Genomic DNA, 27831 nt, shown 5'->3' with positions numbered 1-27831 from the left:
TGCATCAGGGGAAAGAAGAGGAAATATAAAAAGAATGCCCTTGGTTCTTACAATAAAATACAAATTAGTGGCACAACAAGCCCATAATTATTTCCTAAAATAAAACCAATTACCAACATTATTTTAAATCTCTTCTGCCTGCTTCATTCTCATTCCCTAAATTCATTTCAGTACATCAATAAGGATCTGCAGATATACTTTTAGTATCTTTTTTATTTTCACCTGTGGTATTACAGAGTATCAGTGTGCAGCAATTCACTCTGATTCTACCACTTTAAATTACTCTTAGTTTTGCATACTCTGTGGTAGTTAAATTTCGTTTAGCAAAAATGAACTATAGAACCAGGACATTTCTAGATGGACACTCTGATTCTCGTCTGTCACTGAGTATGTATCATAGGCATGTGGTAATAATTCATGAATTTCACTTTTCTACGTTTATTGGGAATTGTAACTTAATAAAGTTGAGCCAGTATAGGACTCTGAGAAACAAACTGAGGGTTTTAGAGGGGAGGGGGGTGGGAGGATGGGTTAGCCCGGTGATGGGTATTAAGGAGGGCACGTAGTGCTTGGAGCACTGCGGGCTGTACGAAAACAGTGAATCGTGGATCACTGCATCGAAAACTGGTGATGTATTGTATGGTGACTAACATAACGTAATAAAATAAAATTTTTTAAAAAAGGCCTAAATCATCACAATGTCTTTCAAAAAAAAAATCTTAGATATAAAAAATTTGTACTTGACTTTGGAAAGCTTCTGCAAAATAGTACTGAGCTTTTCCAGTGTTTAAAGATCAAACTTAGGGATTTGAAGCAGCACAGAGCAAGTACGAAAAGATAAAGTGTTGCTACAGGCTTCCAGGAAAGCTGCAAGGATTCTGCAAAACAAATCACCAGTGCTTTACTGTTAGGGAGTAGCTAAAAAGGAAATTAAAAAAAAAAACAAAACTAGAACTATGTGGTATATTCATAAATACTGATTTGGATTTCCATTATTTTCATACTTAAACTTTAGGACAAAAATATCATCATTTGAAAACTAAAATGTCCATTGGCTCTTGTTGAACAACGCAAACCAAAGATAAGACTATTTTCCCTAATATCCAACTTCCACTAGGTAGTATTTAGCAGAAATCCCATGTTTGAAATAATGGGGGAAGGTCATTTCTTCAACAAGTTCATAACAGTGGGCTGAGTTTAAATAATTAGCAATAAGAAATTTTGTTGGGGTAGCAGTTTTTTAACACTAAATATAAGAATTTTATTTAAAATAACAAGTGTTAGCAAGGATGTGGAGAAAAAGGAACCCTCTTGTACTATTGGTGGGAATGCAAATTGGTGCAGTCACTGTGGAAAACAGTGTGGAGGTTCCTCAAAAAAGTAAAAATAAAACTACCATATGATCTAGTAATTCCACTACTGGGCATTTACCCAAAGGAAATAAAAACACTAATTCAAAAAGATGTGTACCCCTATGTTTATTGCAGCATTATGTACAATAGCCAAGATACGAAAGCAACCCAGGTAGCCATCAATAGATGAATGGATAAATAAAGATGTGGTATATATATAGCATAGTGGAATTGTATGTGTGTTACACACACATACACATATATGCACAATGGAATATTACTCAGCCATAAAAACACAATGGGATATTGCCATTTGTGACAACCTGGATGGATCTAAAGGGTATACCATATGATTTCCCTCATATGTGGCTTTAAGAAACAAAACAAAGAAAAAAGGCACAAACGAAAAACAGACTCTTAAATTCAGAGAACAAATAGATGGATGCCAGAGGGGAGGTATATGAGGAGCGGTGAGATAGATAAAGGGAATAAAGAGGTACAAATTTCTAGTTACAAAATAAATAAGTCACAGAGATGAAAAGTACAGCATAAGGAATAGTCAATAAGATTATAATGTTTGGTGACAGATGGTGACTACACTTATCATACTGTACTTATCATACACTTAGCACTGAGTAATGTGTAGAATTGTTGGACCATTATGTTGTCCACCTGACACTAATATAACACTGTTAATTATAGTGAAATAAAAAAATTTAAAAATATATCATTTGAGTGTTAATGACAATTTACATAATCAATGGATAGGGAATAATTTTCTACTCATAAAAGCAAAAGGGGAAGGGATTCATAAAAGAAAAGATTAAAGAATTTTATGAAATAAAATTTTTAAATGTCTATGTAAGCAAAAATTTTAAACTTAAAAGGCAAAAGCTCTAAAAAACAAAAAAAGCAAAACAAATGGGAAATGCCAAACTCGGGGCAAGGTGATGGTGAGGAAATTCCCTTGTAATATATTATAAATATGATAGCTTTGTATTCATCATTCTTTCTGAATCCATAAGCACAGCTTGAAAGACTGTCTTTACTGAGTAAAGTAAACTGTTCAATAATGAAACCAACAAAATCCACACTAGTAAAGTCAGAGCAAGTTGTGATAACAGAAAATGAAAGGTGCTACATGCTAGCAGTGGACCACGAGGACAGTGGTCACTTGTCCTCTGCACATTACCACGTAGTAAAAAGTAGGAGGAAAAAATGTAATACTTTCCCCACAGCAGTCTAACCCAAGTACGGACTACACTTAGTTCACCAAAAGTCATGTGCATGTTTGGGTGTCTATATGTGTGTGTGCATGTGTGTGTGCATGCACATGTATGTATCTCAGTTACAGGATCTTCTTAAAGAATGAAAATGTAGGTTACAAATATAGCTAACATAACATAATAAAATAAAATAAAATAAAAATATTAGAATTGTTTTATGTTTTTAAAAATAAAAACAAGTAAATAAAAAGGCCTTTTCGGAAGACCAAAACACAAACATTCTAAATGTATCTTATTGGGACGCCTGGGTGGCTCAGTCGGTTAAGCGGCTGCCTTTGGCCCAGGTCATGATGCCAGGGTCCTGGGATCGAGTCCCACATCAGGCTCCTTGCTCAGCAGGGAGCCTGCTTCTCCCTCTCTCTCCCTCTGCTTGTGCTCTGTCAAATAAATAAAATCTTTAAAATAAAAAATAAAAAATAAATGTAATTTATTTGAAAATGCTACAAACATGCATTTTCATTTCTAGTAAAATATATATTTCCATATCCTGGAGAATTTATAATGTTCTATGAAATTATGCTTTCATATAGTTTATGTTCTCTTATATTTATATGCATCTCATTATTAAAAAATTTGAGGCCTAACCTTGTTTGATTTATTATTAAGTATACACCATTGTATATGTATTAAGTATTCATGGCTATGCTATAAAACATAACATTTCCTTTATATATTTGATATATAACATTGAAACAAATACTGATAAACTGAAAAATTTTGTTAGTATTAAAAAAACAAATAGAGCACACATAATCTACAAATAGCATTAAAATGCATTGATTGAAATTTGAAGCAGTTTCATTAAACAACTAATGGTACACAGGTTTCTTATTCAGATCCTGAGACATATGATTCATGTCAACTCTGAACAAGAAAGTTAACTATTGTTTGGTTAACAGAATTGAAATCGTTGGGTAAAAAACAATCTTAAGTCACTACCAGAAAGACCACTAAGGGTTCTTAACACACCCACAATCTACAATATCGATGTTTTTGATCTAAAACCCTAGAAACCATGTAATAAAGTTATGATGGTTGTTTGTACAGTTGATCCTTGAAAAACATAGGTTTGAACTGTACAGGTCCACTTATATGTGCCTTTATAAATAAATACGGTGCAGTATTTATTTATAAATAAATACGGTGTGTTATTTTCTCTTCTTTATTATTTTCTTAATGACATTCTTTTCTTTAGCTTACTTTATGGTAAGAATACAGTATAGAATACATATAACATACAACATATGTGTTAATCGACTGTTTATGTTATTGGTAAGGCTTCTGTTCAACAGCAGGCTATTAGTAGTTAAGTTTTGGGGTGTCAAAAGTGCAGATATTCACCTGTGTGGGAGGTCTGTGCCCCTAACCCCAGCATTGTTCAAGGGTCAACTGTAGTTCTAAAAATTCTGAAACAAAATTCAATTAACAAATTGATTCCAACTATATATAAAGAAGATGATACACCATTAAGATGGGTTTATCCTAGGTATGCAAGATAGTTTAATATTAGAAAACCCATAAGTATAATTTATGACATTAACAGATAAAAAGAGAAAAGGCACTTGACCAAATTCAAAGTATATTAATATAAATTCTTAGTAAATTAAAAATGGAGAAAAAATTCTTCTACAAAGAAAGAATGTGTATGAAAAATGACAAATAAACACCATCCTAACTGGACACTGTTAGAATTCATTTTAAAATCAGAAATAATATCATGATGTTCACTTTAGTTATTTTGATTTCATGTGTCATTGAAAGCCCTATATAGTGCAAGAAAATAAGAGAAATTACAGGCATAAGATCTGTAAAAGAAAAAATAAAATTTATTATTTGCCGCTGATATGACAGTTAACATTTAAAACACACAAACTATGGATCAATTATTAGAAAAAATAGAAGCGCCTGACAAGTGGGCTGATTACAAGATTAATATATTTTAAAAGTCAGTTGTATTTTCATTGTACTATCAGCAAACAACTGGAAGACACCATTGTGAATCAGAGAATACCAAGTACTAGGAATAAATGTTAACAAATGCAACACCCTTAGAAAGAAAGTCACAAAACTTACTAGAATATATTTTAAAGATTTAAGTAAATAGAAAGACCAGATTTATGAGTAGAGAAACTCAGTATCACAAAGATGTCTGTTCTTTCCAAATTAATCTGTAGATTCAAAGCAATTTCAACCAAAATGCAATAGGATTTTTCTGGCACTTGATAAAATGACTGCAGAATGTACATAGGACAGGAAAGGGTAGTAGCCAGGGGACGTCTGAAAAAGAAAATCAAGAACAAGGAACTTTCCCTAACAAATATCAACAATTATACAACACCATAATAGTTAAGAGAGGTCACAAAGATAGACAAATTGACTAACAGACTAGGATAATGGGCCCAGAATATAATGAGTCCCACATATATATGTAACTTTGGTATTTCACAGTGTGTATAAATACCAGTTCTAAAACTGTAATATATGCTATATACAGTAGAATATTATTTAGCCTTAACAAGGTTACAAAACTGAAATGCTGACAAAGAAGTCCTAACACATGCCACAATGTGGATGGACCTTAAGGATGTTATTATGTTAAGTGAAATAAGCCAGTCACAAAAGGACAGATACTGGGGGCACCTGGCTGGCTTAGTCAGTAGAGCATGCAACGCTTGATCTCAGGGTTGTGAGTTCAAGACCCACGTTGAACATAGGGCTTACATGGAAGGAAGGAAGGAAGGAGGGAGGGAGGGAGGGAGGAAGGAAAGGAAAGGAAACAGAAGAAAGGAAGGAAGGAAGAACACCGTATGATTCTATTTACATGAAGTACCCAGAATGACCAAATTCATAGACACAGAAAGCAGTATGGTGGTTGATGATCCACTATTTTGGGACAAATAAATGCCCATTTCCTGCCCTCTTATTATATAGTTATCTGTTGGAAATTAATGAAGTTGGAAAAAAGAAAAACCATATTAAATGAGTGTTTATTGTGAACACAACCTTCAAAATGCTTGCAAAAACATGATTTGTGTGTGTGTGCGTATACACCTACATATAATACACAAACTTACAAATACCAAATTTCATTTTGAAAGCTGGGTAATGAAAGTCAGAACAAAAATGAATGAAATAGTCATGGGGACATCTGTGTTTTCATCCTGGGAAACTGTAGAAATATGAGCAATAAGAAATTTAATTTACCATTCAAGACCTACAGACAATATTTTTTCCATGTCTTTGTGACAGACACTGGTCAACCGTAAAAGTAATCTCCCCCAGACAGTACATTCCACAGACAGGATAACTATGACAAAAATGAACTACTACTTTAAAACCACCAATTAGAAACCAAGAAGAAGCCACAGTTTTCAGCCAAGTATCCTGACATGAGAGCAAGATTAACTGATCACAAACTACAGCATGTTGGAAGCAAGGTACTGTGTAAAGAAATCTGCTTTATGAAATACAAGCATATCAACAATTAAACAAGGCACTTGAGTCCCTTTTTAAAGATGAAGTAAAAGATTAATTATTGCATCATATACATGCAAAAAATGAGTGCTTGTTCAAAAGGAAGTGGGAGATGAAAGTTGTCAGGAGATGAGAAATCAAGACAAAATAAAGCCTCTAAATTTTTTGATGTTTATTTTTCCTCCAAAAATTAATACACATAATTTTCTGAAAAACAGAAATGTAGAAAAACATCACATAGACTGTTTTCAAGCAAAACACAACTTCTAAGCATTTTAATCTACTTATAAGTCACACACCATATATAAAATTTTTAACTTATCCCATACAATTAATCACATTGCATATTTTCTCATATTGCTACAGTCTTATAACAAAATTTTGATGGAGATATAAATCTCCATTAAGGAAATATAGATTGTGTGCGTGTTCCCCTCTCACTCTTAATCCTTAGCCCTTCTACAGATTCCATTCCTGTTATGTTTCTTGTATATCTTATCATTCCAGATATTTCTACATATACAAGTGGGTGTGTGTTATGACAGCATACTAAACAAATTTTTCTCTTTTGCTTTATTTCCTTAATTAAAATATGTCACGGAGATCATTATTACTACGTATCATCTGCCTTATCTTTATTTTTTAAATTGTGGAAAATATACATGGCATAAAATTTACCAGTTAATCAGTTTAAAGTGTGCAGTTCAGTAGTGTTAAGTAGATTCACATTGTTGTGCAACCAACCTCCAGAACTTTTTCATCTTACAAAACTGAAATGCTATACCCATTAGTCAATAACTCCCCATTCCCCTCTCCCAACCCCTGATGTCCACCATTCTATTCTCTGTTTCCATAAATTTGACCACTCTAGTTACCACATATAAGTGGACTCATACAATATCTGTCTTTTTGTGTCTGCTTATGTCCCTTAGCATAATGTCCTCAAGGTTCATTCATGTTGTATCATGTGTCAGAACTTTCTTCCTTTTTATAACTAATACTTCATTGTGTGTATATACCCATTTTGTTTATCCATTCATCCTGAAATTGACACCTGGGTTGTTTCCACCTTTTGACTATTGTGAATAATGCTATGAACATGGGTGTACAGATACCCCTTTGAGATCCTGCTTTAAATTCTGCTATATATATATCTCTTGGATACATATACCCAGAAGTGAGATTGCTGGATCATGGGATAATTCTATTTTTAATTTTTTGATGAACCGCCATACTGTTTTCTGCAGTGGCTACACCATTTTACATTCCTGGCAACAGTGCACAAGTTTCTAACTTCTCCATATCCCCACCAACACTTGTTGATAGTAGCCATCCTAATGGGGGTGAAGTGGTATCTCATTTTGGTTTTGATTTGCATTTCCTTAATGATTAGTGATGTTAAGCATCTTTCCATATACTTGTTAGCCATTCTTACTTTTTTAACAGCTGCATAGTATTATATATGGAAACTATAATTTATTTAATTAATATCCTGATTAAATAAACTGTCTCAGTCGCTCCTAAAAACAAAACTGCAGACTCTCATTTTACAATTTTCTGGTTTCCATTTAAAAAAACCTTTTCATTATGGAATTTCAAATATACAGTAAAGTAGGCAAACTAATATGAAGAACTCCATGTACCAATGAGCCACCTAAACATTATCAATTTCTGACCAATTTTATTTCACTGACACTCCTACCTAGATCCCCCACCCCCCACATTTTATTTTAAAGAAAATCTGAGTCATTATATCATTTAGTTTATAATTAGTTTCCCAGATATCTTTAAAACTTGTACATTGTTTTTACGTACATGTAACACATCTATAAGATAAATTCCAAAATGTGGATTTTCTGGGTCAAGTGGAGCTGAATTTTACATTATGATAGCTAGTCCTCGCTGTCCTCAGTAAAAATTGTGTAGATTTACTCTCCTATCAACAGTAAATCAAAGTACCTGTCTGTGTTCCCTATATTCTCATCAAAATAGCATATTGCCAAACTAATCTTTGCCTTTATGTGAAAAATGGTGTTTTAAAATTTTATTTATGATATTGGACACCTTCTTGTACTTTTAAAACTCATTCCTATTTTTCTTTTTCTGTGGAAACCTGTGTATATACCTTGTCTATTTTTCTGAATGGTTGAACTTTTTCATACTGACTCCTTTTGTAATAAGGAAATTAGACCTTTTTTAGTTGCTATTTGTTTGCTATGCAGAATTTTTAATATTCCTATTTGGTCACATTTATTAATCTTTAATTTTATGATTTCTAGGGTTTATATCCTATTTGGAAAGTATCTCTCCACAGCAATCTTAATTTTTTTCTCCCGTGTTTTCTTCTAATATTTTTATACGCCTTTTTTTAACATGTAAACATTTGCTCTGTTTAGAATTAATTTTGATATAAGGATATCAAAGCCATCAGTACCCACCCCGCGTATACATAGACAGTGGGAAACAGTTTTCTTTCTATAATTAGAAAGTAAATTTAGTTACAAAATCTGATACCTTTAAGAGATCATTTATATTTATGCTCAGTATAAATAACCTACATTCATCCTTGGCAGATTTCAGGTTTTGGTAGAGGTAATGGGGGAAGAGGATGAGAACCAGTAAGGGAAGAAACAATGTGGAGACAAGACCGGAATGTCTCAAAGAAAGGTTAACTTTTCCCAAATTCACAATCTGAAAGCGCTCTGAAATCCTAGAGAGCTCTCCAGAACGTGCCAGGGATTCAATCGTGGCCAGTGCAGACAAGGATCTCTCCCGAGAGTCCGGTGAACTGACTCCATCTTCTGAAGTCTTCTCAGGACCCCTCACCCAGACAGAGTGGAATCCCAACACCCTGGGCCAAAGTCTTCTGGCAGAGCCATGCGGTCCGTCAGCCTAGCCGAATCAGAGCTGTCTCGAAGAAGGAAAACACTGGGGGCTCCTTCCGCTTGCGGCGTGCAGTGCAGTCAGCCGAGAGGAGCAGCGGAGGCCAGTCGCGATACACCCCCTACAAGCCTGCGGTTCCGGAGGACTCTCAGTGGAGCTTTTGTACCCGCCCCACGAGTAAGGTCTTTGGAGCGTGCCGGGCGGGGGCGGAGCGGGGCGGGGCGAAGTCGGGAGGGGGCGGGGCCTAAGACGAACTGGAGGCGGGGCGGGGCCGGTGGGGGGACTGGGCGGGGCCGAGAAGCGGGGGCGGGTAGGGGCGGGGCCAGGCAGGGATGAGGGGAGAGGAGCTGGGGGGCGGGGCGGGTCGGCGCCGGGGACTGTGCGGAGGCTAGGGAGGGAGCGGGCCCGAGGACCGGCCGGAGGTGGGACGATGCTCGGAGAAGGGGAGGGTTTGAGGCGGAGCCAGACGGGGGCGGGGCCATGGCGGAACCAGGCCGGGAACCGGGCCGAGGGAAGGCCGGAGGTGGGGTGGGAACGAGGCCGGGTTTCCCGCGCCGGCGGCTCCGCCCCCGCACCCACCTCTCCTCGCCCCTGCCCCGCGCTCCCGCGCGGCGCGCCCAACCATTTGCCGGTTGAGGACGGGAGGCGGCAGTGGCCTCCCCGCCCCTTGCCTGCCTCCCCTTCCTGCTCGCGGCCCGCCCGCCGGCCTGCCCGCCAGCCCGCCCGTAGCCGGCCGCTGCGCGAGGGAGGAGACGGCGGTCGGAGCGGCGCGGGCAGCCGAGGTGCGGAGGGACGAAAGCCGACTGCGGAGAGATGCTGGGCGTGGCGGCAGGAATGACCAACAGGTAAGGGACGGGCGCCGTCGCGACTGCGCTGCGCTCGGCACCCGCCACGTCGGCGGCGAACCAATTCCCCGGCCTTCCCGGGGGCCTGGGTGCCGGTCGTAGGTGGGCGGCCTCTCTCCCCGCGCTCCGGCCTCCGTCCGAGCCCCTCCGCGGCCGCGGAGCCGGGCGCAGAGCGGGGCCGTGTCCCCCAGGCCCAGCCGCCCGCAGCCACGCTTCCGCGCTACCCCCGCGGCGCGCTCCGACCCGGGTTGGCGGCCGCTGGTGAGAGGTTCCACTAGTTATTGGTGACGTGTCCACTGTCGCCTAAACACTTCAAGGGCTTAGCACAGCACCCGACAACAGATGTTTGTTGAGTGAATAGTTCATGTTCTAGCCGTTGGAACACGTTATACAGACCAGCGGCTCTCAAACGTCTTGGTCTTAGCACCCATTTTAAAAAATAAAAGAACTTTTTGCTTGTGATGGTTATGCCTATAGATATTTACTAGATTAGAAGTGAAAACTGAGACATTTAAAATATTTAATTCATTAAAGAAACAGTAAATCCGTTATATGTTAATAGACATAACACATTTTTATGAAAATAGTATTTTCCTAAACAAAAAATCAGTGCGACGAATGGTGTTCTTTTACATTTTGCAAATCTCTTAAATGTCTGGCATAATAGAAGGACAACTAGAGTTTCCTAAATGCTTTGCATTCAGTCTATTGCGATGTGTTTTTTGACTGAACTGTGTGAAGAAAATCTGGTCTTACACAAATACCTACCTAGTTGGAAAGGGAGGAGTGTTTTAATAGCTTTTGCAGATAATTGTGGATATTCTTTGCTACTACACTCAAACTAGAGAAATGGTAGTTTCTTAAAGATTAGTTTGGATGTGGAATCTGAAGCCTTACCAGTGAACTTTTCACTCCTACATAAAAATTCACTGGTCTGTTTTGCAGTGTGAATGGACTTCTTACCCATTGTAACATCATATGTTTGTCATTTGGAAAATATTGGTTCATAGAGTTAGGCAGATCTTGCAAATGCTGACACATTTCATCATACAATACCACTAGATAACATTTGTCAATATCACCACTGATTTCATTAGAAAAGTTGGTAAGTATTGAGAACCTGTCACACTCCAGGCGGTGGGAACAAGTTTCCCACCATTCTGAATTTCACTCGAAAGTTTGATTTTTATTATTGGCAGAAAACTACTGTCAGTTGTTTTCCCCTAAGTGACAGGCTCACTTTTTTGAGTTCCAAGAAATGTCTGCCAAATACAAGTCTAAAAACCATAGTTTATCACTTATTATTTCCAGTAAAAATGGTATACCATGAAGAAAGCATTTGATTCACCTCATCACTCAGTGACACATGTGCTTTTCCTAGAGACAACCATCTTCTTTGGTATGCAGCAGAACTGCTTTATGCATCCCTCCCTTGTCATCACAAGTAACAAGAAGGTCAAGGGTCAAGATTTAATAATGTTAATAATTTGTACCGCTTCATCCAGGACATTTTTTTGTTTTTGAAAAATTTACTGAATATTAAGTTGATACAAAATTTAAGATCTAAGATATAAAGAATAATGTTACAGTGGCTACACAGTACGAATAAAGAATATAAATTGTTTCCTTTTAGGACCCTTCAACTGATCTAGTGTCCCTCCTTGATCTCATCCCTGTCCCGTCCTGAATTTGCTGTTAGCAATCCTTTCCTTTTTTCTTTTCTTTTCTTTCTTTCTTTCTTTCTTTTTTTTTTGTATTAAGTACATTCATGTTGTTGGATGACCATTACCACCATCCATCTATCTCTGGAATTCTTTTCCCCTTGCAAAACTGAAATTCTATACCCATTAAATAACAACTTTCTGTTCCTCCCTCCCTGCCAGCCCCTGGTAACTCCTATTCTGTTTTCTATCTCTGATTTTGACATTCCAGGTAATTCATACAAATGGAATCAATCACACAGTATTTGTCTCTCTGTGATTGGCTTATTTCATTCACTTAGCATAATGTGCTCAGGGTTCATCCATGTTGTAGCATGTCAGAATTTCCTGACTTTTTAGAGCTGAATAATATTCCATTGTATGTGTACATTCGTTTTATTTATTCATCCTTTGATGGTGTCTTGGGTTGCGTCTGTGTTTTAGCTATTGTGAATAATACTGCTAATAACATGGGTATGCATTCTTTAATTGAAATTTTTATAGATTCACATGCAGTTATAAGAAATAATTCAGAGAGATCCAGTGTATCCTTCACCCAGTTTCCCCAATAATAATATTTTGCAAAGAAGTAGTATAGTATCACAACCATGTTGGTAGTAACACAATCCATCAGTCTTATTCAGATTTCCCAGTTGTAGTGATCTGTGTGTGTGTATATGTATTTAGTTCTGTGTAATTTTACCACAAGTGTTGGTGCATGTGTCTATCACCATAGTCAAAATATAGAACAGTGAGTTCCAGCATCACAAGGATCCTCATGTTGCCATGTTATACCCATACCCACCTTTGCTTTTGCATTATCAGTGAAAGTGTCACTGCAGTGCAAAAGGCTACAGCAACTTTTTCGGAACTTCTTAGTAGTATTATGAAAAGAGTTTTGATCTCCCAGACCTCTTGTAAAAGTCTTGGAGATACCTCCACCACCCCTACCTCCTCCAGGGTTTTGAGACCACATTTGGAGAACCGCTGTTAATGACATAATCCTAAATGATGAGGGAGGTGGATATTTGGTATATTTTTAAAAGACTATATAGAAAGATTTTTCTTAAAATATGTATTAAAGTCTTGTTGTTCTGTGTGCTCTCTAGTTTGGGGGAGTTTTAGTGGGACTTACTAAGACTTGAAGAACCACTACGAAAAAAGGCAATTTTCTGCCCTTAAGGATTTTCCTGACAAGATAGCCAGTGTTGTAATGAAAAGGAAAAATGTCATGGCAGTGAGTGTCTTGCTAAAACTTCAGTGCTCTGTGCCTTTTTGTATGGGTGAGGAAGTTGGGCTCTTCACTTTTAAGAAAACCAGTGAAAATTAGGTGGTGGAAAGATAACCTTCAGTTCTGGTTGTTCCATGCCCTACAAGCTTAGAGAAAACAATCAATCAGGACTGTTGTCTTTGAATTTTTTTTAAAAAAGTCTTATCATTGACATACAACGTTATATTAGTTTCAGATATACAAATATACAACATAGTGATTAGACAGTTCCGTTCCATACATTGCAAAATACCACAATAATAAATGCAGTTATCATCTGTCATCATACAATGTTACTACAATATTATTGATTATATTCCCTCTGTTGAGCTTTTCATCCCCTTGACTTATTTTATTTTATTTTATTTATTTATTTTTTAAAGATTTTTATTTATTTGACAGAGAGAGATACAGCGAGAGAGGGAACACAAGCAGGGGGAGTGGAGAGGGAGAGGCAGGCCTCCCGCCGAGCAGGGAGCCTGATGTGGGGCTCGATCCCAGGACCCTGAGATCATGACCTGAGCCGAAGGCAGACGCTTAACGACTGAGCCACCCAGGCGCCCCCCCTTGACTTATTTTAGAACTGGAAGTTTGTACCTCTAAATCCCCTTCACCTGTTTTGCCCTTGTTCCCAGTCCTCCACCCTGACACCGCCCCCTCCCCCAACACACAACCAACCACCAGTTTGTTCTCTGTATTTATGAGTCTGTTTCTGTTTGGTTTGTTCATTTTTTATTTTTGGATTCCACATATTATCATTCCCATCCCTTTCCTCTATGGTGACCCCTGGCACCATCTTCTGGACAGCTCTTTCTCTTGGCAAATATGGGTACAGCACTTGAGCTCCTAGAGAGGGCCTTTCTGCCCCTCCATTTGGTCAGAGAAGCTTCAACAGCTAAAGCAGATCTATAATGCGAGAGCAAAGCTTTGCTCTTAGAGTCTCTATTTTTAATAGTGTTATGTTTATTCTTCAGATAATCATTTAAATAAACCCCAGTGTAGGTCATGTTCTTAGTTAAGGTTGTACTTAAATAGAAGGCAAAACATCTCAGGCCGTTTGTCGATTTTACATTTCTTGTAATTATGCTTTAAGCTGTGGTTTCCCACCCACAGGAATATCATCTACATTACCTGCTGGACTGTTGCCATGTTACCTTCTAAAAATTTCAATTTTAAGATACTTGAGAAGCAAGGGTTGCTCTACCTGCTGCACACATTGTGCATTCTGCCCCACAGTGGTTTTACCCCCCCTCATACTGACATCATCTCTCTTTTATTTGATCTCATCAGACATTTCCACACTGGAGTTCACTGGGGGAGAGGAGGAAGCATTTTCCTGCATATTTCTTTATTTTTTTTCACGTTGGAGCATATTTTGGAGTTTGAGGAGTCCACAAGAAAATTTAACATAGATAGGGGTTGGGAAGTTACAGATAAATCAGGCTCTGAATTTGTGTTTTCTGTGTGGGGTAGGAAAAGGGTGCTAGAAATTGAGTTTGAATGCTGACAGATGTGTTGGGGGTGGAGACACCTGAAGTCTGGAGTCTTACCAGGATGTCTGAGGGGTAGGTATGATAAAGTGAGAGAAGAACCACTACAAACCTAACAGAACCACTACTACATAGCAAAATGTACCGTCTTAATCATTTTTCAGTGTGCATTCAGTGGCATTAAATACATGCACACTGGTGTACCGCCATTGCCATTAGCCATCTCCAGAACTTTCTCGTCATCCCACACTGAAACTCCAGGCGATTAAACAATGTTTCCTCATTTCTGGCAATTTTTTTTTTAATTTAATAAGCTGTCTTACAGGTTTTCCTGTGTAGCATATCTAGATCTACCATAATTTTTTAACTTTAGATTTAATGGCTGTATAGTAGTTCACAGTACACATGTGATAGATTTATATAGCCAGCCCTTGATGGACATTTTGGTTCCAGTTTTTTGTTATTTCAAGTCCGTTGAACATCCGTGCCAGTGTTTCTGTAGGAGATCCCTGAGTGGGTGTGTGCATGGATGGTTGGGCCCATGTTCTGATCCCAGCTCTGTCCCTTCATGGCTCTATGGCCTTACCCAAGTCAGCCTCCTTAAGGCTTATTTTCTTTTTTCTTTAAGATTTTATTTATTTATTTGACAGAGAGAGAGATAGTGAGAGAGGGAACACAAGCAAGGGGAATGGGAGAGGGAGAAGCAGACTTCCCACTGAACAGGGAGCCCAGTGCGGGGCTTGATCCCAGGACCCTGGGATCATGACCCGAGCCGAAGGCAGACGCTTAACAACTGAGCCATCCAGGCATCCCAAGGCTTATTTTCTTAATTTATAAAGTAATACCGTCTATCTCAGAGAGTTGTTGTGAGAATTAAATATGCAGGCCAATATAAACATTTCTGAAAGATACAAATGAAACTGTTAATAATTGTTGCCCCCCGAGAGGGTGTCTAGGAATCTAAGGAGTTTAGGAATCTAGAATGAGAGGAAAATTTTTTTACTGTGTACCTTTTTGTACTGTTTTGATTTTTTTAACCATGTGCATGGAATCTGACATCATGCCAGGAACATAGTAGATGCTCAGTTAATGGTAACTATAGTTGTTGATGTTGATTTTTTCTATCATCCTGGTTCTTTTTTCCAAGCTTACAACTTCTGACTTCACTGTTAATGGCACTGATACAGTCACTTGCGATTTCTTCCGTTCCTTCACTCTCTATACCCACATTCTTGCAGAGTTCCTACCGTAGAATTTTCTTTGAATCCATACTTCTCTTTCTCACTCCTTACTTCTTTTTCACCCTTGTTCTGATTATCTTTCAAGTGAGTGTAAGATAAAAATATTAAGGCTGGGAAAGACTTTAGAGAATACAAAATAAAATACATATGCATATTAAAACATTTGAGGTGGAACACAATTCTGTGTGCGTTCCTGTTTGTTGTTTAAACATTGATAAAGTACAGATTCTTTTAAAGGTGTTATAGGATTTGTGGTAGCATTTTTGTAGTATATGCTCTTTGTTAGCATATACTGAAAAGACAATTACAGTAACATGAAGATTAAGAAATTTACCTAGCATTTAAAAAATGGCTTCATATGTGAAAAAGTTACAATCTACTAATGTACTCAACACTTTTGTGAGTCTACTACAGTAGTCCACTCAACTCTTCCTTTATTTTATAAGTCAGGAGTTGCATAGAGAGGTAATTTTATTTACCTCTATTCAAGGCCACAAAGTGAGTTAATAGTAGGGGTAGGACTAGAGCCCAAATTTTGAAGGTAGTGTGGAGTCCTCTCTGCTGTACTACACTAGTTTGTTCTGTTACTTCATTCAAAGTGCATTGTTAGAGTTTGTTACGTATATATTTTATCTTCCTATCTATATTGTAAGTGCCTTGAGGCTGAGACTTTGATATTTCTGAGCCCCATTAACATAGTGGTTCTGGAAATGTCTGAATGAATTACTAAATGTTGCCTTAGAATTGTTCTATTGCAAAGGTCCTGGATGTCACTCTCTTTCAAGTGGATTCCTTTTGTGAAATGCGTTCTTGGGGACATGGGATTCGTAGGCATACATGATGGTGATTGTATTTCTTCATTCCCAGAGACTTGGGTCTTCTTGCCCACCCATGTCCACTGCCCCCACATGGCACAGTCTGAGAGATTCTTTCCTGTTGACAGACTTCTTTACTGATGCATCAGTTAAGCGACAAATACACCAGCTGCTTAAACAGATTGTAAATTATTTCTCATTGGCAAATGTTGTAGTTGTTGGTTTTGTTTTGTGAAAGCTGGGCACATTGCTACCCCTTATGGAATCTGCTTTACTAATACAGCACGGGAGAGAGCGTGGGCAGTTGCTGCCTCTCCCACAGCTTGTTGCACCTCCTTCTTAATGCAGCAGATTCCTCAATGCAAGATGCGGTGCAGGTGCAACTGTAGAGACCAAAAAGGCAGAGAAGACATGGTCCCAGCTCTCGAGTATCTTTCAGTTTAACTATTCTATCATTCATGTTGGCTCCAGATTTTCCTAAAGCACCACTTTGGTCATTTTACTCCACCTTTCAAAATATTAAGAAGACTTCTTAATTGCCTGCCAAATAAAGTCCAAACTCTAGAGCCTAAAGTTTAAGGCTCTCTGTGGTCTGGCCCCAGCCTGTCTGATAGCTTTGTCACACACTATTCCCTTAGTCTTTATTTCACTAAACTCTCACCTGTTTGCCATTTTCTGAAAACATCTAGTGTTTCCCATCTCTGTGTCTTTGCTCATGCTGTTCTTTTGGGCCAGAAAATCATCTTCTCCTGTGTCTTCTTGGCACTTGGGACAGAATTGCCACTTCTCCCATGAAATAATGAGTTTCTGGAACATTTATTGAGCCCGTGTTGTATGGTTGGGGAGTTAGGGATTCGGAGCTTGTATCTGCTCTCCCCAAGCATTTTGACTTCATTTGTGGTAGTTACCAGCTTCTGGTTTTTTTTTTTTATGTGACAGACAGACACAGTGAGAGAGGGAACACAAGCAGGGGGAGTGGGAGAGGGAGAAGCAGGCTTCCTGCTGAGCAGGGAGCCCGATGCGGGGCTCGATCCCAGGACCCTGGGATCATGACCTGAGCCGAAGGCAGACGCTTAATGACTGAGCCACCCCAGGCGCCCTACCAGCTTGTTTTGCGTTACAGTTGTTGGTATAGATATGTCTAATCTTTTCGGCCAAATTGTTATCTCTGAAGGTAAAGGAGTGTCTTAATCAAAATTTGTTAAATGTCCAAAGAAAAACAAACTAGATTTAAATGAACTTTATTTCTCCTTTTATTCCTTCATTTGTTAGTGAACTGAAAAGTTCAGAGCTGGTTCTGCTTAGTGCCTGTGACATCTTTTGAATAAAGCCACCGAAATTTGAGTAAGACAAGATAACTTTCACATTTGGTTTAACTTACTTCTACAGTGTAATGTGTACTAGTGGCAGAGACCCAACACCCACGGAACATTGGGAAGAAATTCAAACGATGTTTAGTCATCCCTACTTAGATGATTTCATTTCACTGCCAGGCCACTCATTTGAAAGCTTTCTTAGTGATAACCACTTTTTATTAATTACCTACTTTGACAAAAGGTACTTTAAAGGTGTTGAACATCTATGTAACAGATCTTACCTTCACAGCCACATCACGAAGTAGAGTGTTTAATGCCTATTTTACAGATGAGGGTACTAAGTTCAAGAGGTGAAGAACTCACCAGGTCACATGTGAGTCGTGCCCCCCAGAGGTCTGTGGCTCCTCCATTCACTTCACTGTTCAGTTGGTCAGAGCTCTCTGTAGTTCTTTGCCGAGATTTGAAGGTTTTTCTCTTACCTTAGCATGCCAACCAGCCTATCCAGTTTTATTCCCCACTACTCTTTCTTTTCTTACTCATCTTTTCATTATTGCCAGACATACCACAGTACTTCTTTCTGAACTTGGTTTTTCCTTTTTTGTGGGGTAGAGGGTTCCAAATATTGTGCTCAAGGCCCAGCCTAAGCTCTTCTGTCCTGAAGATGGCTTCCCTGGCTGCTTCTACCTCTTGTTAGTCTTTTCTTTCTTGGCCTCCTAGAGAACATACTGGATAAGATTAAACTCTTTACTTAAATTTAGTGTGTAGGTACTTGTGTGCAACACACAAATGTCTGCTATTTTAATTTTGAACTCTTGGCTATGCTTGCATGTACTAAAATAGTTTTTACAAATTTGAAGACATAGTTCCAATTCAGTGTGCATTCATTGTGTATACTGTGCTGTGGGCTCTGAAGCATATCATTATAATATAGTGAGGGATCACACTTTGTCTATACAAGTAGCATAGGAGGAGTTTTTAAAAGCCTTTGAGAAATTTAAAGGAGGAAATGATCATTTGTCACCAGTTACTGTAGATTTATTGTTATTTACTTAATATGTGAGGATCAGTCAAATGTTTGTTGAGCTCTCCCACGAGGTAGAGACCTATCGGTCATGGCACTGTTCAACCTGAGGCTGGTTTATTTGGAACGTTGAATCCAGTATAGCAGTACTCTCAGAACATGGGCTGCAGACCATCGACATGGGGTTCATACTAAATGCAGATTATTCATCCTATTCTCATACTTCTTGGGGGGGGGAATGTCATGAAATCTGTACTTTAAAATTTTTTGTTATGGAGAATTTCAGACATATATAAAAAATAGACTAATATATCCCCATGTGCTACCACTCAGCTTCAATAGTTATTGCCTGATGGTAAATCTTTGACTGATTCCTCTCTTTTTTCATTCCTTTCTTTCCTATGTCATATCATAAAGATTTTAATATGTACCCTTAAAAAATAAAGGCTCTTCTAAAAAAAGTCTAAATATAACTACAACATCATTATCACACCTGAAAAAGAGTACTAACAATTCCTTGATATCATCAACTACCCAGTTAGTTTTCAACTTTCCATTTATCTCAAGCATCCATTTTATTTTGTAGTTTTTCTGAATTGGGATCTAAGTAAGGTTTAAATGTTTGATAGATTGATAAATATGTTAGTCTCTGTTGTTCATCAGCCCCAGCAGCATGGTCAGTTCTCTGGGTTTTCTTTTTACTTTATATATTCCAATCTTAGACCTGAAGAATCTGGCAGTCTGGAAATGCCACCAGATGCAGACCAAAAAACCACAACAAAGGACTGCTCTCTCTAGCCAAGGACCAGGAGAGAGAAAGTCTAATAAGACATAAAACATTTAGATGGTATGTGCTCTACTCCAGCCAAACACCCGTGAAAAACTGTGGTCACATCCCTACTCATGCCAGTGAAGTCCAAGTGGGGAGCCTAGACTTTCATCCTCACCAGGCTGGAACCTGACACTCCCAGCACCCCTGTCATGGTCGGGTCAGCAAGAGGCCAACTAGGGAATCAGGACTTTCATCCTCACTGGTAATTACCACCCCCCGCCCCATTATCAGTGTCAGTGCAGACAATGTAGGGTACTAAAACTCATCCTTGCCCACCATTAATGAAGAGTTCCCGTCTTGTGTGTCAACAGAGGCCAGATGAGGAGCCCATATTTCTACCTCTGTCTGGCAGTAATGAGGGAGCTCTTTTGCTAGAGAGATTTCAGAAAAAGCCAGTTTCATAACACAATAAAAATATTCATGTTTTGTTAGGAAAACATTTGTCATATCAAGAACCAGAAAAATCTTAAAGTGAAGAAAAAAAGACAATAAATAGATCTCAGCACCAAGATGACAGAGATGTTAAAATTATCTGATAAAGATTTTAAAGCAGTCATAATAAAAATGTTTCAGTAAGCAACTGTGAAGATGCTTGAAACAAATGAAGACGTAGAAAGCCTCAGGAAAGAAATAGAAGGTAAGATATAAAGAAGATTCAAATGGAAATTCTGCCACTGAAAAATATGATAATGAAAATAAAAAGTTCAGTGGAGGGCTCAGCAGTGGATGGGTTCAACTGAACGGGACTGAAGAAAGAATCAGTGAACTGGAAGATTAAAATACTAGAAATTACCCAGTGTGAACAACAGAGAGAACATAGACCCTGGGGGAAAGGGGGCAGGGAACAAAGCCTCAGGGACTTGTGGAACTATAAAGAAAGAGCTAATATTTGTGTCATTTGAATCCTGAAAGGAGAGGGAAAGAGAGTGGGGTAGAAAAATACTAGAGGAAATAATGGCTGAAAATTTTCCCAAATTGGCAAGAAATGTAAATGCACCAACTCAAGAAGCTGCGTAAACCACAAACAGGATAAACCCAAAGAAATTCCAGCCAAGACACATGATTAAACTTCTGAAAACTAAAGACATAAAAAAAAAACCTTGAAAGTAGCCAGAGGAAAAAAATGACATTTTGCCTTTATAGGAAATATCCAACTCTTGGTTTTAGCCCAGGTCATGATCTCAGGGTCCTGGGATCGAGCCCCTCATTGGGCTCCAAGCTCATCAGGGAGTCTGCTTATGGATTCTTTTTCTTCCTCTCCCTTGGCCCCTCCCCTGCTCATGCTCACTCTAAAATAAATAAATATTTATTTAATATTTTAATATTTATTAAATATTAATTAAATATTAAATATTAAATATTAAATTAATTAAATTTAATTTAATTAATTAAATATTTAATATTTATTAAATATTATTTTAATATTTAATATTTTAGTATTTATTATTTAATAACATTAAATAAATATTTATTTTTTAAAGATTTTATTTATTTATTTGAGAGAGAGAGTGAGAGAGAGCATGAGAGGAGAGAGGGTCAGAGGGAGAAGCAGACTCCCTGCTGAGCAGGGAGCCAGATGTGGGACTTGATCCAGAGACTCCAGGATCATGACCTGAGCCGAAGGCAGTCGCTTAACCAACTGAGCCACCCACATGCCCAAATAAATAAATATTTAAAAAGAAAAAGAATTAGAGCAGAAATCCGTGAAGTTGAAAACAGGAAATGAATAGAGAATATCAATAAAACCAAAAGCTGGTTCTTGGAAAAGTTCAACAAAAGTGATAAGGCTATATCCAGGCTAAGAAAAAAAGAGAGGACATAAATTACTAATATCAGAAATGAAAGGGGATATCACTACAGATCCTAATGAAATTAAAAGGATAATAAAGGAATACAATGAACAATGCCCACACATTTGATAATTTACTAGAAATGGACCAATTCCATGAAAGACACAATCTTCTAAAACTCACACAAGAAAAAATAGATGATCTGAATAGGCCTGTATCTATTGAAAGAAATTGAATCAATAAATAATAATCTTCTAAAACAACTCCAGGCCCGTATGGGTTTACTGGCGAATTCTATTATGCCATTTTTCTACAGTCTTTCAGAGGATAAAACTAGAAGGACTACTTCCAACTACCAACACTTTCTATGAAGCTAGCACTGTCCTAACACCAAAGTCAGAAAAAGGCATTACAAGAAAAGGAAACTTCAGACCGGTATCTCTTATGAACATAGATGTAAAAGGTATCAACAAAATATTAGCAAATTGAATCCAAAAAAGTATAAAAAGAATTACACATCATGACCAAATGGGATTTATCCCAGGTATGCAAGATTGGTTTAATATCCAGGAAGCAACTTTATTCTTAATGCCCAAATACTAGAAACACCTCAGATGTCCTTCAGCAGGTAAATGCTTAAATGAAGTGTAGTTCCTCTGTCTCATGAAATGCTATTCAGCAATAAAAAGGAATAGGCTATTGATTTTTGTACAAGTTTGGATGGATCTTGAGATCCTTAAGGGCATTATACTGAATGAAATAAAAAGCCAATCTCAAAAGGTCACATACTGTGTGGTTCAATTTATATAACATTTTCTAAATAACAAAATTATAGAGATGGAAAACATTAGTGGTGGCCAGGGGTTAAGAGGAGATGGGGATGGGGACAGAGGTTGGAGGGAAGTAGGGTATGGGTATGAAAGGACAACATGGGGGATCCTTGTGGTGATAGAATGTTCTGTATCTTCACTGTACTAATACCAGTATCATTGTTGTGATTTTAGTGTGCTACATTTTTGTAAGATGTTACCATTTGAAGACACTGGGTAAAGTGTATGTAAGATATCTCTGTATAATTTCTTAGAACTGCATGTGAATCTACAATGATCTTAAAACATTTAATTTTTTAAAAAGATTTTATTATTAGAGAGAGAGCACAAGCAGGGGGAGCAGGAGAGGGAGAAACAGGCTCCCCGCTGAGTAGGGAGCCCAATACAGGGCTCGATCCCAGGACTCTGGGATCATGACATGAGCCGAAGGCAGATGCTTAACCGACTGAGCCACCCAGGTGTCCCAAAACATTTGATTTTTAAAAATGCATGTTTGCCTAAATGGGCAACAGTTATTTTTCCATCTGTTCCCCACTGAAACTTTTATAGACTTATTATACTGCTATAATTTTCCCAGACCATGCTTATTCTTAATTTTCATGGAAATTCTCTAAGAGTAAAATGGAGAGTCAGTTAGGGTAGGGAAAATAAATGTGTTTTGAGGACACCTGAATTAAATTATTGAGCTGTTCATTTCCTGCCTCACTTACCAAAAGCAGAGAGATATAGGACATTGAAGTGGTTATCTGGGTAATCCAGACTCCCTGTGTTGGACCCTCATGTCTTCAAAAGGGAATGGTTGAAAGGTCTTTTTTAAGAACACTTTAGGTCTCAGATTTCTCTTTTTCTGTCAAAAACACAGGCTGGCTTCTCCAGATGCAGAATATCTAATTGAGAATTAGAGTGTTTAAAATTTGACATTTTGCATGAAAAGTTATAATTCCATCTCAGGTGCTCCTGCAGCAGAACTCAGTGATAATCTTTTCAGAGCTTCTGATGTGTTTGGAAAGGCTCCCACGTTGTAAGATTGTCTGGAACTGTACATTGCTGGCATTGCATCAACTGAGACGTCAGACTGTCAATCATGACTTCTGTAGTTAATAAAGAATATGTTAAGAACCATTGGCTAGCTCTGCAGTGCTTTGGAATTGATTACATATTTAGTCTTGTTCCCCAATCCTTACCTTTCTAGCTCCACTTGAGATTCATCCACCCCTACCCCCAACTGCCCTGGAGATGTGTGTTCTACACTTTCAGAGTTGTTTGAAATTAGGACTTATCTTTTTCTTTTGTTTCTTCATGTTTTTACATACCCTGTTTCCCCAACATTTTGTGTCCTTAGAGGTATTCCTAATCTTTCAAGATTCATTTCAAAAATCATCTTTTCCATGATATTATCCCTGATCATACATTTCCCTCTCCTCACCCAGGGAAATGTTACACATGTCTTTCTCTCCACTACGTTGTTTATTCTTAACATACAGTAACTCCTATGGTGTAAAACCTGTCACATAGCACGTAAGGGACTATTTTCCACTTTAGACTCTGATTTCCTTCCGGGAAATGATTTTTCTCCATTCACCTTTGTGTTCCAAGATCCAGCAAGACTGCCTGACATCAGGTGCTCAATAAGTAAACGAATGAGTTAGAGAAGTATGAACATTCTTATTTTCACACTACAAACTGGAGGTTTGGAAATTTAAAATATGTATTCAGAGTACAAGGCTGATACAGGAGGAACTGGAGATTGGATCTCGTAACTGACTTAAAGAATAATGGTTTTTCTATCTGGGGTGTCTGGCCCATTGACATTAGTATACCTTCCACCTTACTGAAATGAAAAGAGCCATATGTTTTCACTGATCTGTGCCAATTAGACATTCCAAATGGGAAATGGCACACATGGAGAGTAAGAGCATTGATTCTGGAGCTAAACTGTCTGTGCTCATATCCCAGCTTCTTACCTGTTGGTAATTGCCTGACTTCTCTCTGCCTCATGTGTAAAATGAAGGTAATAGTACTCATTTCCTGTGATTGTCATCGTTAAACAAGTTACCATGTGTAAAACATTTAGAACAGTGCCTAGCACGTTAGGCACTCTGTTGCTGACAAAAATGGAGAAATGAAGAATTCCTTAATTAATGTGGAAATATGAACTCTTTGAGCTCATAGGTCATGCAAAAATAGGCGGCAGGCCATACTGTGTAGACTTTCAGTCTAGATCATTAATTCATTAAGAGGTTGCAAAGTGGTGATATTGTTTAAGACATTTCATGTCCAGGCTGCAGTACTTTTAAAAAGAGAAGCTTTCTCCCAGTTGACTAATTTGATAACCCACTGGTACAACTTGACAGATTGCAAATGTTATTATATAATAAGAGTCCAGTCCCCTAGTCAATAATATGTGTGTTACTTTACCATATATCACTTTTGTACTATACTGGGCATGACATCTGTGCTCAGAAAAGTACATTGTCCATGGTACCTACGTAATACTTTTCATTTTACAAGCACTTCAGTTAGAGTTGAGATCCCACATTCTCTTGGGCCAGTGTTTTTACCTCATTCTCAGGCTGCCTCTCTACTTTTTAAGAGTATTGCTCTTGCAGTGTGAGCCCCTCTGGTTAAGGTGGTATCTGGAAGCCCATTGGAGTGTGGATAACTTTCTGCTCACACCTAGTGATCCCTGTTTATTGGCCAATTGCCACACCATTGAAGGATGTAGTTAATGTTTGTGTCGTTTATAGCTGAACTAGCAAAGCCTAGCTGTTCATTACTTAGCAAACCTGTCTCTAATTTAGGTGACCCTTTTTAAGGCAGTGGTAGAGGGGAGCCTGGGTGGCTCAGTCATTAAGCGTCTGCCTTCAGCTCAGGGCATGATCCCAGGGTCCTGGGATTGAGCCCCATATTGGCGCCCTGCTCAGCAGGAAACCTGCTTCTCCCTCTCCCACTCCCCCTGCTTGTGTTCCCTCTCTCGCTGTCTCTCTCTCTCTGTCAAATAAATAAAATCTTTAAAAAAAAAAAAAAGGCAGTGGTAGAAATAGTTTCATGTTGAATATCACGTAGAGTTTAAAATGTTGTCCAATGAGAGATATGGAAAAAAATCTGTAAAGGGCAAAATAAGTTGCTTATGGAGACTTTTTAAAAGCACCTGCAAATCGTTTGAATGATAATTATGTCCATTTTTTTAATGGAAAGCAACATTTCCTGAATGATGCTTCTGTTTTAATTAAAATTTTCTCCAGTTTTTTTTTTTTAAGATTTTATTTATTTATTTGAGAGAGAGAGAGAGAGAGCTTGTACCAGCAGTGGGAGGGGCAGAGGGAGAAGCAGACTCCCTACAGAGAGGGGAGCTGGACTCCTGGGATCATGACCTGAGCCAAAGGCTTAACCAACTGAGCCACCCAGGTGCCCCTCTCTCTCTCTCTTTTTTTTTTTTTAAGATTTTTTTATTTATTTGAGAAAGAAAGAGAGTGCGAGCAGGAGGGAGGGGCAAAGGGAGAGAGCATGGAGCCCTAACTAGGCTTGAGCTCACGACACTGAGATCATGACCTGAGCCAAAATCCAGAGTCAGTTGTTTAACCACTTGAGCCATCCAGGCGCCCCAAAACTTTCTCCTTTTCAATAGATGCCTTTTCTGACTATAATATGACTAATGTGCAACTGAGGAGATTAAAGGACTGATTTAGAGTTCTGATTTCATTACATGATAAGAAGAAAGAATGGTGGACTTCATCAGGTAGAGTTGTGTTTGAAGTTAGATTTAATATACATTTTGAGGGGTGCCTGGGTGGCTCAGGGTTAAGTGACCAACTCTTGGTTTCGGCTCAGACAATGACCTCGGGGTCCTAAGATGGAGCCCCGCATGGGGCTTTGCAGTCAGCAGGGAGTCTGCTTGGGATTCTTTACCTCTTCCTCTCCCTCTCCCTTGGCCCTTCCCCCCCAACCTCATGCACATTCTCTCTCTCAAATAAATAAATAAATAAACAAACAAATAAAACCTTTAAAATATATACACATTTTGAGTAAAGCTTTTTCCTCACTCTTTGGATTACAAATGGCAGTTAGACTCTGACTTCCCACGCAACTGGTGTGCTTCCACACTTAGTGATCATGGGTTTGAACTTGAAGTTGCTGGGAAGGAGACCAGTCATATTCCAGGGTGCTAGACAACCAGGCAGGACTTGGTTGGGAATTACCAGCGTCCTCCATGTCATCACTGAAGGATAGTGTGGGGGAAAAGTGGAATTTGGTGAGCTTGAGAATGTCTGTCTTTTTCAAACCCTTAGAACATGGTGGTGAGAGAATCTTCAGCACAGGCTTGCCAACTGCTGGCTCCAAGTGGCTGGACACCCTCTGAGGTAGTGGTTCAGATTTTGGTCCTGGGCTCCCAGAGACAGAAACACTCACATAAAAACAGATAAAAACAGAAGTAGTCATATTAAAATGACGTGTGCTAAGCCTGTAATTAAAGAAGGGACCTTTGGCATTTTAACTTAGGCCTTCTACTCAGCTAAAGCATATAAATGTAGATTAAAATTTAGCATGATTCCTCAGGCTTGACTTGAATGCCTCTGTCTCTTATTCTAATGGGAAAGTTTAGAACAAAATAAATATTCATTCACTACTTTCAAATTTTCTCATTTAGAGAGTGTGTGGGAAAATGGTGTACAAAATATCACAGTTTAGGGTCATTGCACACATTAAAATACATCAATGGATTCCCTTGGGTTTTAGTGAATTGCTGTCAGAATAGGTCTTTCTTTGGAATACAATGTAGATTTTGTCACAGTGAAGCATGTTTTAGGGAATATCATGTAGTTTTCTTTAGAATCTTAAAATGGAGTAATTCATCCATCAAATGAGCAGCCTTTTGTTTTAGGAGTGTGGGTAGTGATATTTTTGTAATAGTCATGAATCCTTTGTAAACATGGCTAAAAACTAGTTTTCTGTTTTAAAATGAGTCCAAGAAAGTAAGAGTTTTGTGACTAGCCCAGTGATATCTGGAAAGTTCTGTTAGCACTTAGCCCATTTCAGGTGATTGAATATATTTACACAACTGAGGGTAATGATAAAAAACAAAACAAACAAAACACTATGTTTAAAAATGTTTTGAAGATCTTAAGGGAGAGGCTCTCATCTTTCCCCCATTGAGCATGATATTCACTGTGGGTTTTTCATAGATGGATTTTATGAACTTGAGGAATGTTCCCTCTATCCCTATACTCTGAAGAGTTTTAATCCGGAAAGGATGCTGTATTTTGTCAAATGCTTTTTCTTCATCCATTGAGAGGACCATATGGTTCTTCTCTTTCCTCTTATTAATGTATTATATCACATTGATTCATTTGCGAATGTTGAACCACCCTTGCATCCCGGGGATAAATCCCACTTGGTCGTGGTAGATAATCTTTTTAATATATTGTTGGATCCTATTAGCTAGGATGTTGTTGAGAATTTTGGAATCCATATTCATCAGGGATATCGGTCTGAAATTCTCCTTTTTGATGGGGTCTTTGCCTGGTTTGGGGATTAAGGTAATGCTGGCCTCATAGAATGAGTCTGGAAGCTTTCCTTCTGTTTCTACTTTTTGAAACAGCTTCAGGAGAATAGGTATTATTTCTTCTTTGAATGTTTGGTAGAATTCCCCAGGGAATCCATCAGGCCCTGGACTCTTGTTTTTTGG

At 38.4% G+C, this 27831-nt stretch overlaps 1 protein-coding gene across 1 annotated transcript in view; it reads left to right on the top strand.

The window, feature by feature from the left end:
- The first annotated feature begins 9509 nt into the window (after positions 1–9509).
- The window catches only part of LIMS1 (LIM zinc finger domain containing 1), a 151551-nt gene continuing 133229 nt past the window's right edge, over positions 9510–27831 (top strand). Inside the window, exon 1 of the mRNA XM_081833305.1 lies at positions 9510–9840. Within this exon, the coding sequence (XP_081689431.1) occupies positions 9809–9840 (32 nt within the window). The 5' untranslated portion in view covers positions 9510–9808. The remainder of the gene's footprint in view (positions 9841–27831) is intronic.

This window comes from Leptonychotes weddellii, chromosome 10 (genome assembly GCF_054177405.1).
Source record: "Leptonychotes weddellii isolate Sample4059 chromosome 10, ASM5417740v2, whole genome shotgun sequence".
Lineage (NCBI taxonomy): Eukaryota > Metazoa > Chordata > Mammalia > Carnivora > Phocidae > Leptonychotes > Leptonychotes weddellii.
Note: the sequence above shows the minus strand (reverse complement) of the source record. Positions and strands in the feature narration are given on the sequence as shown.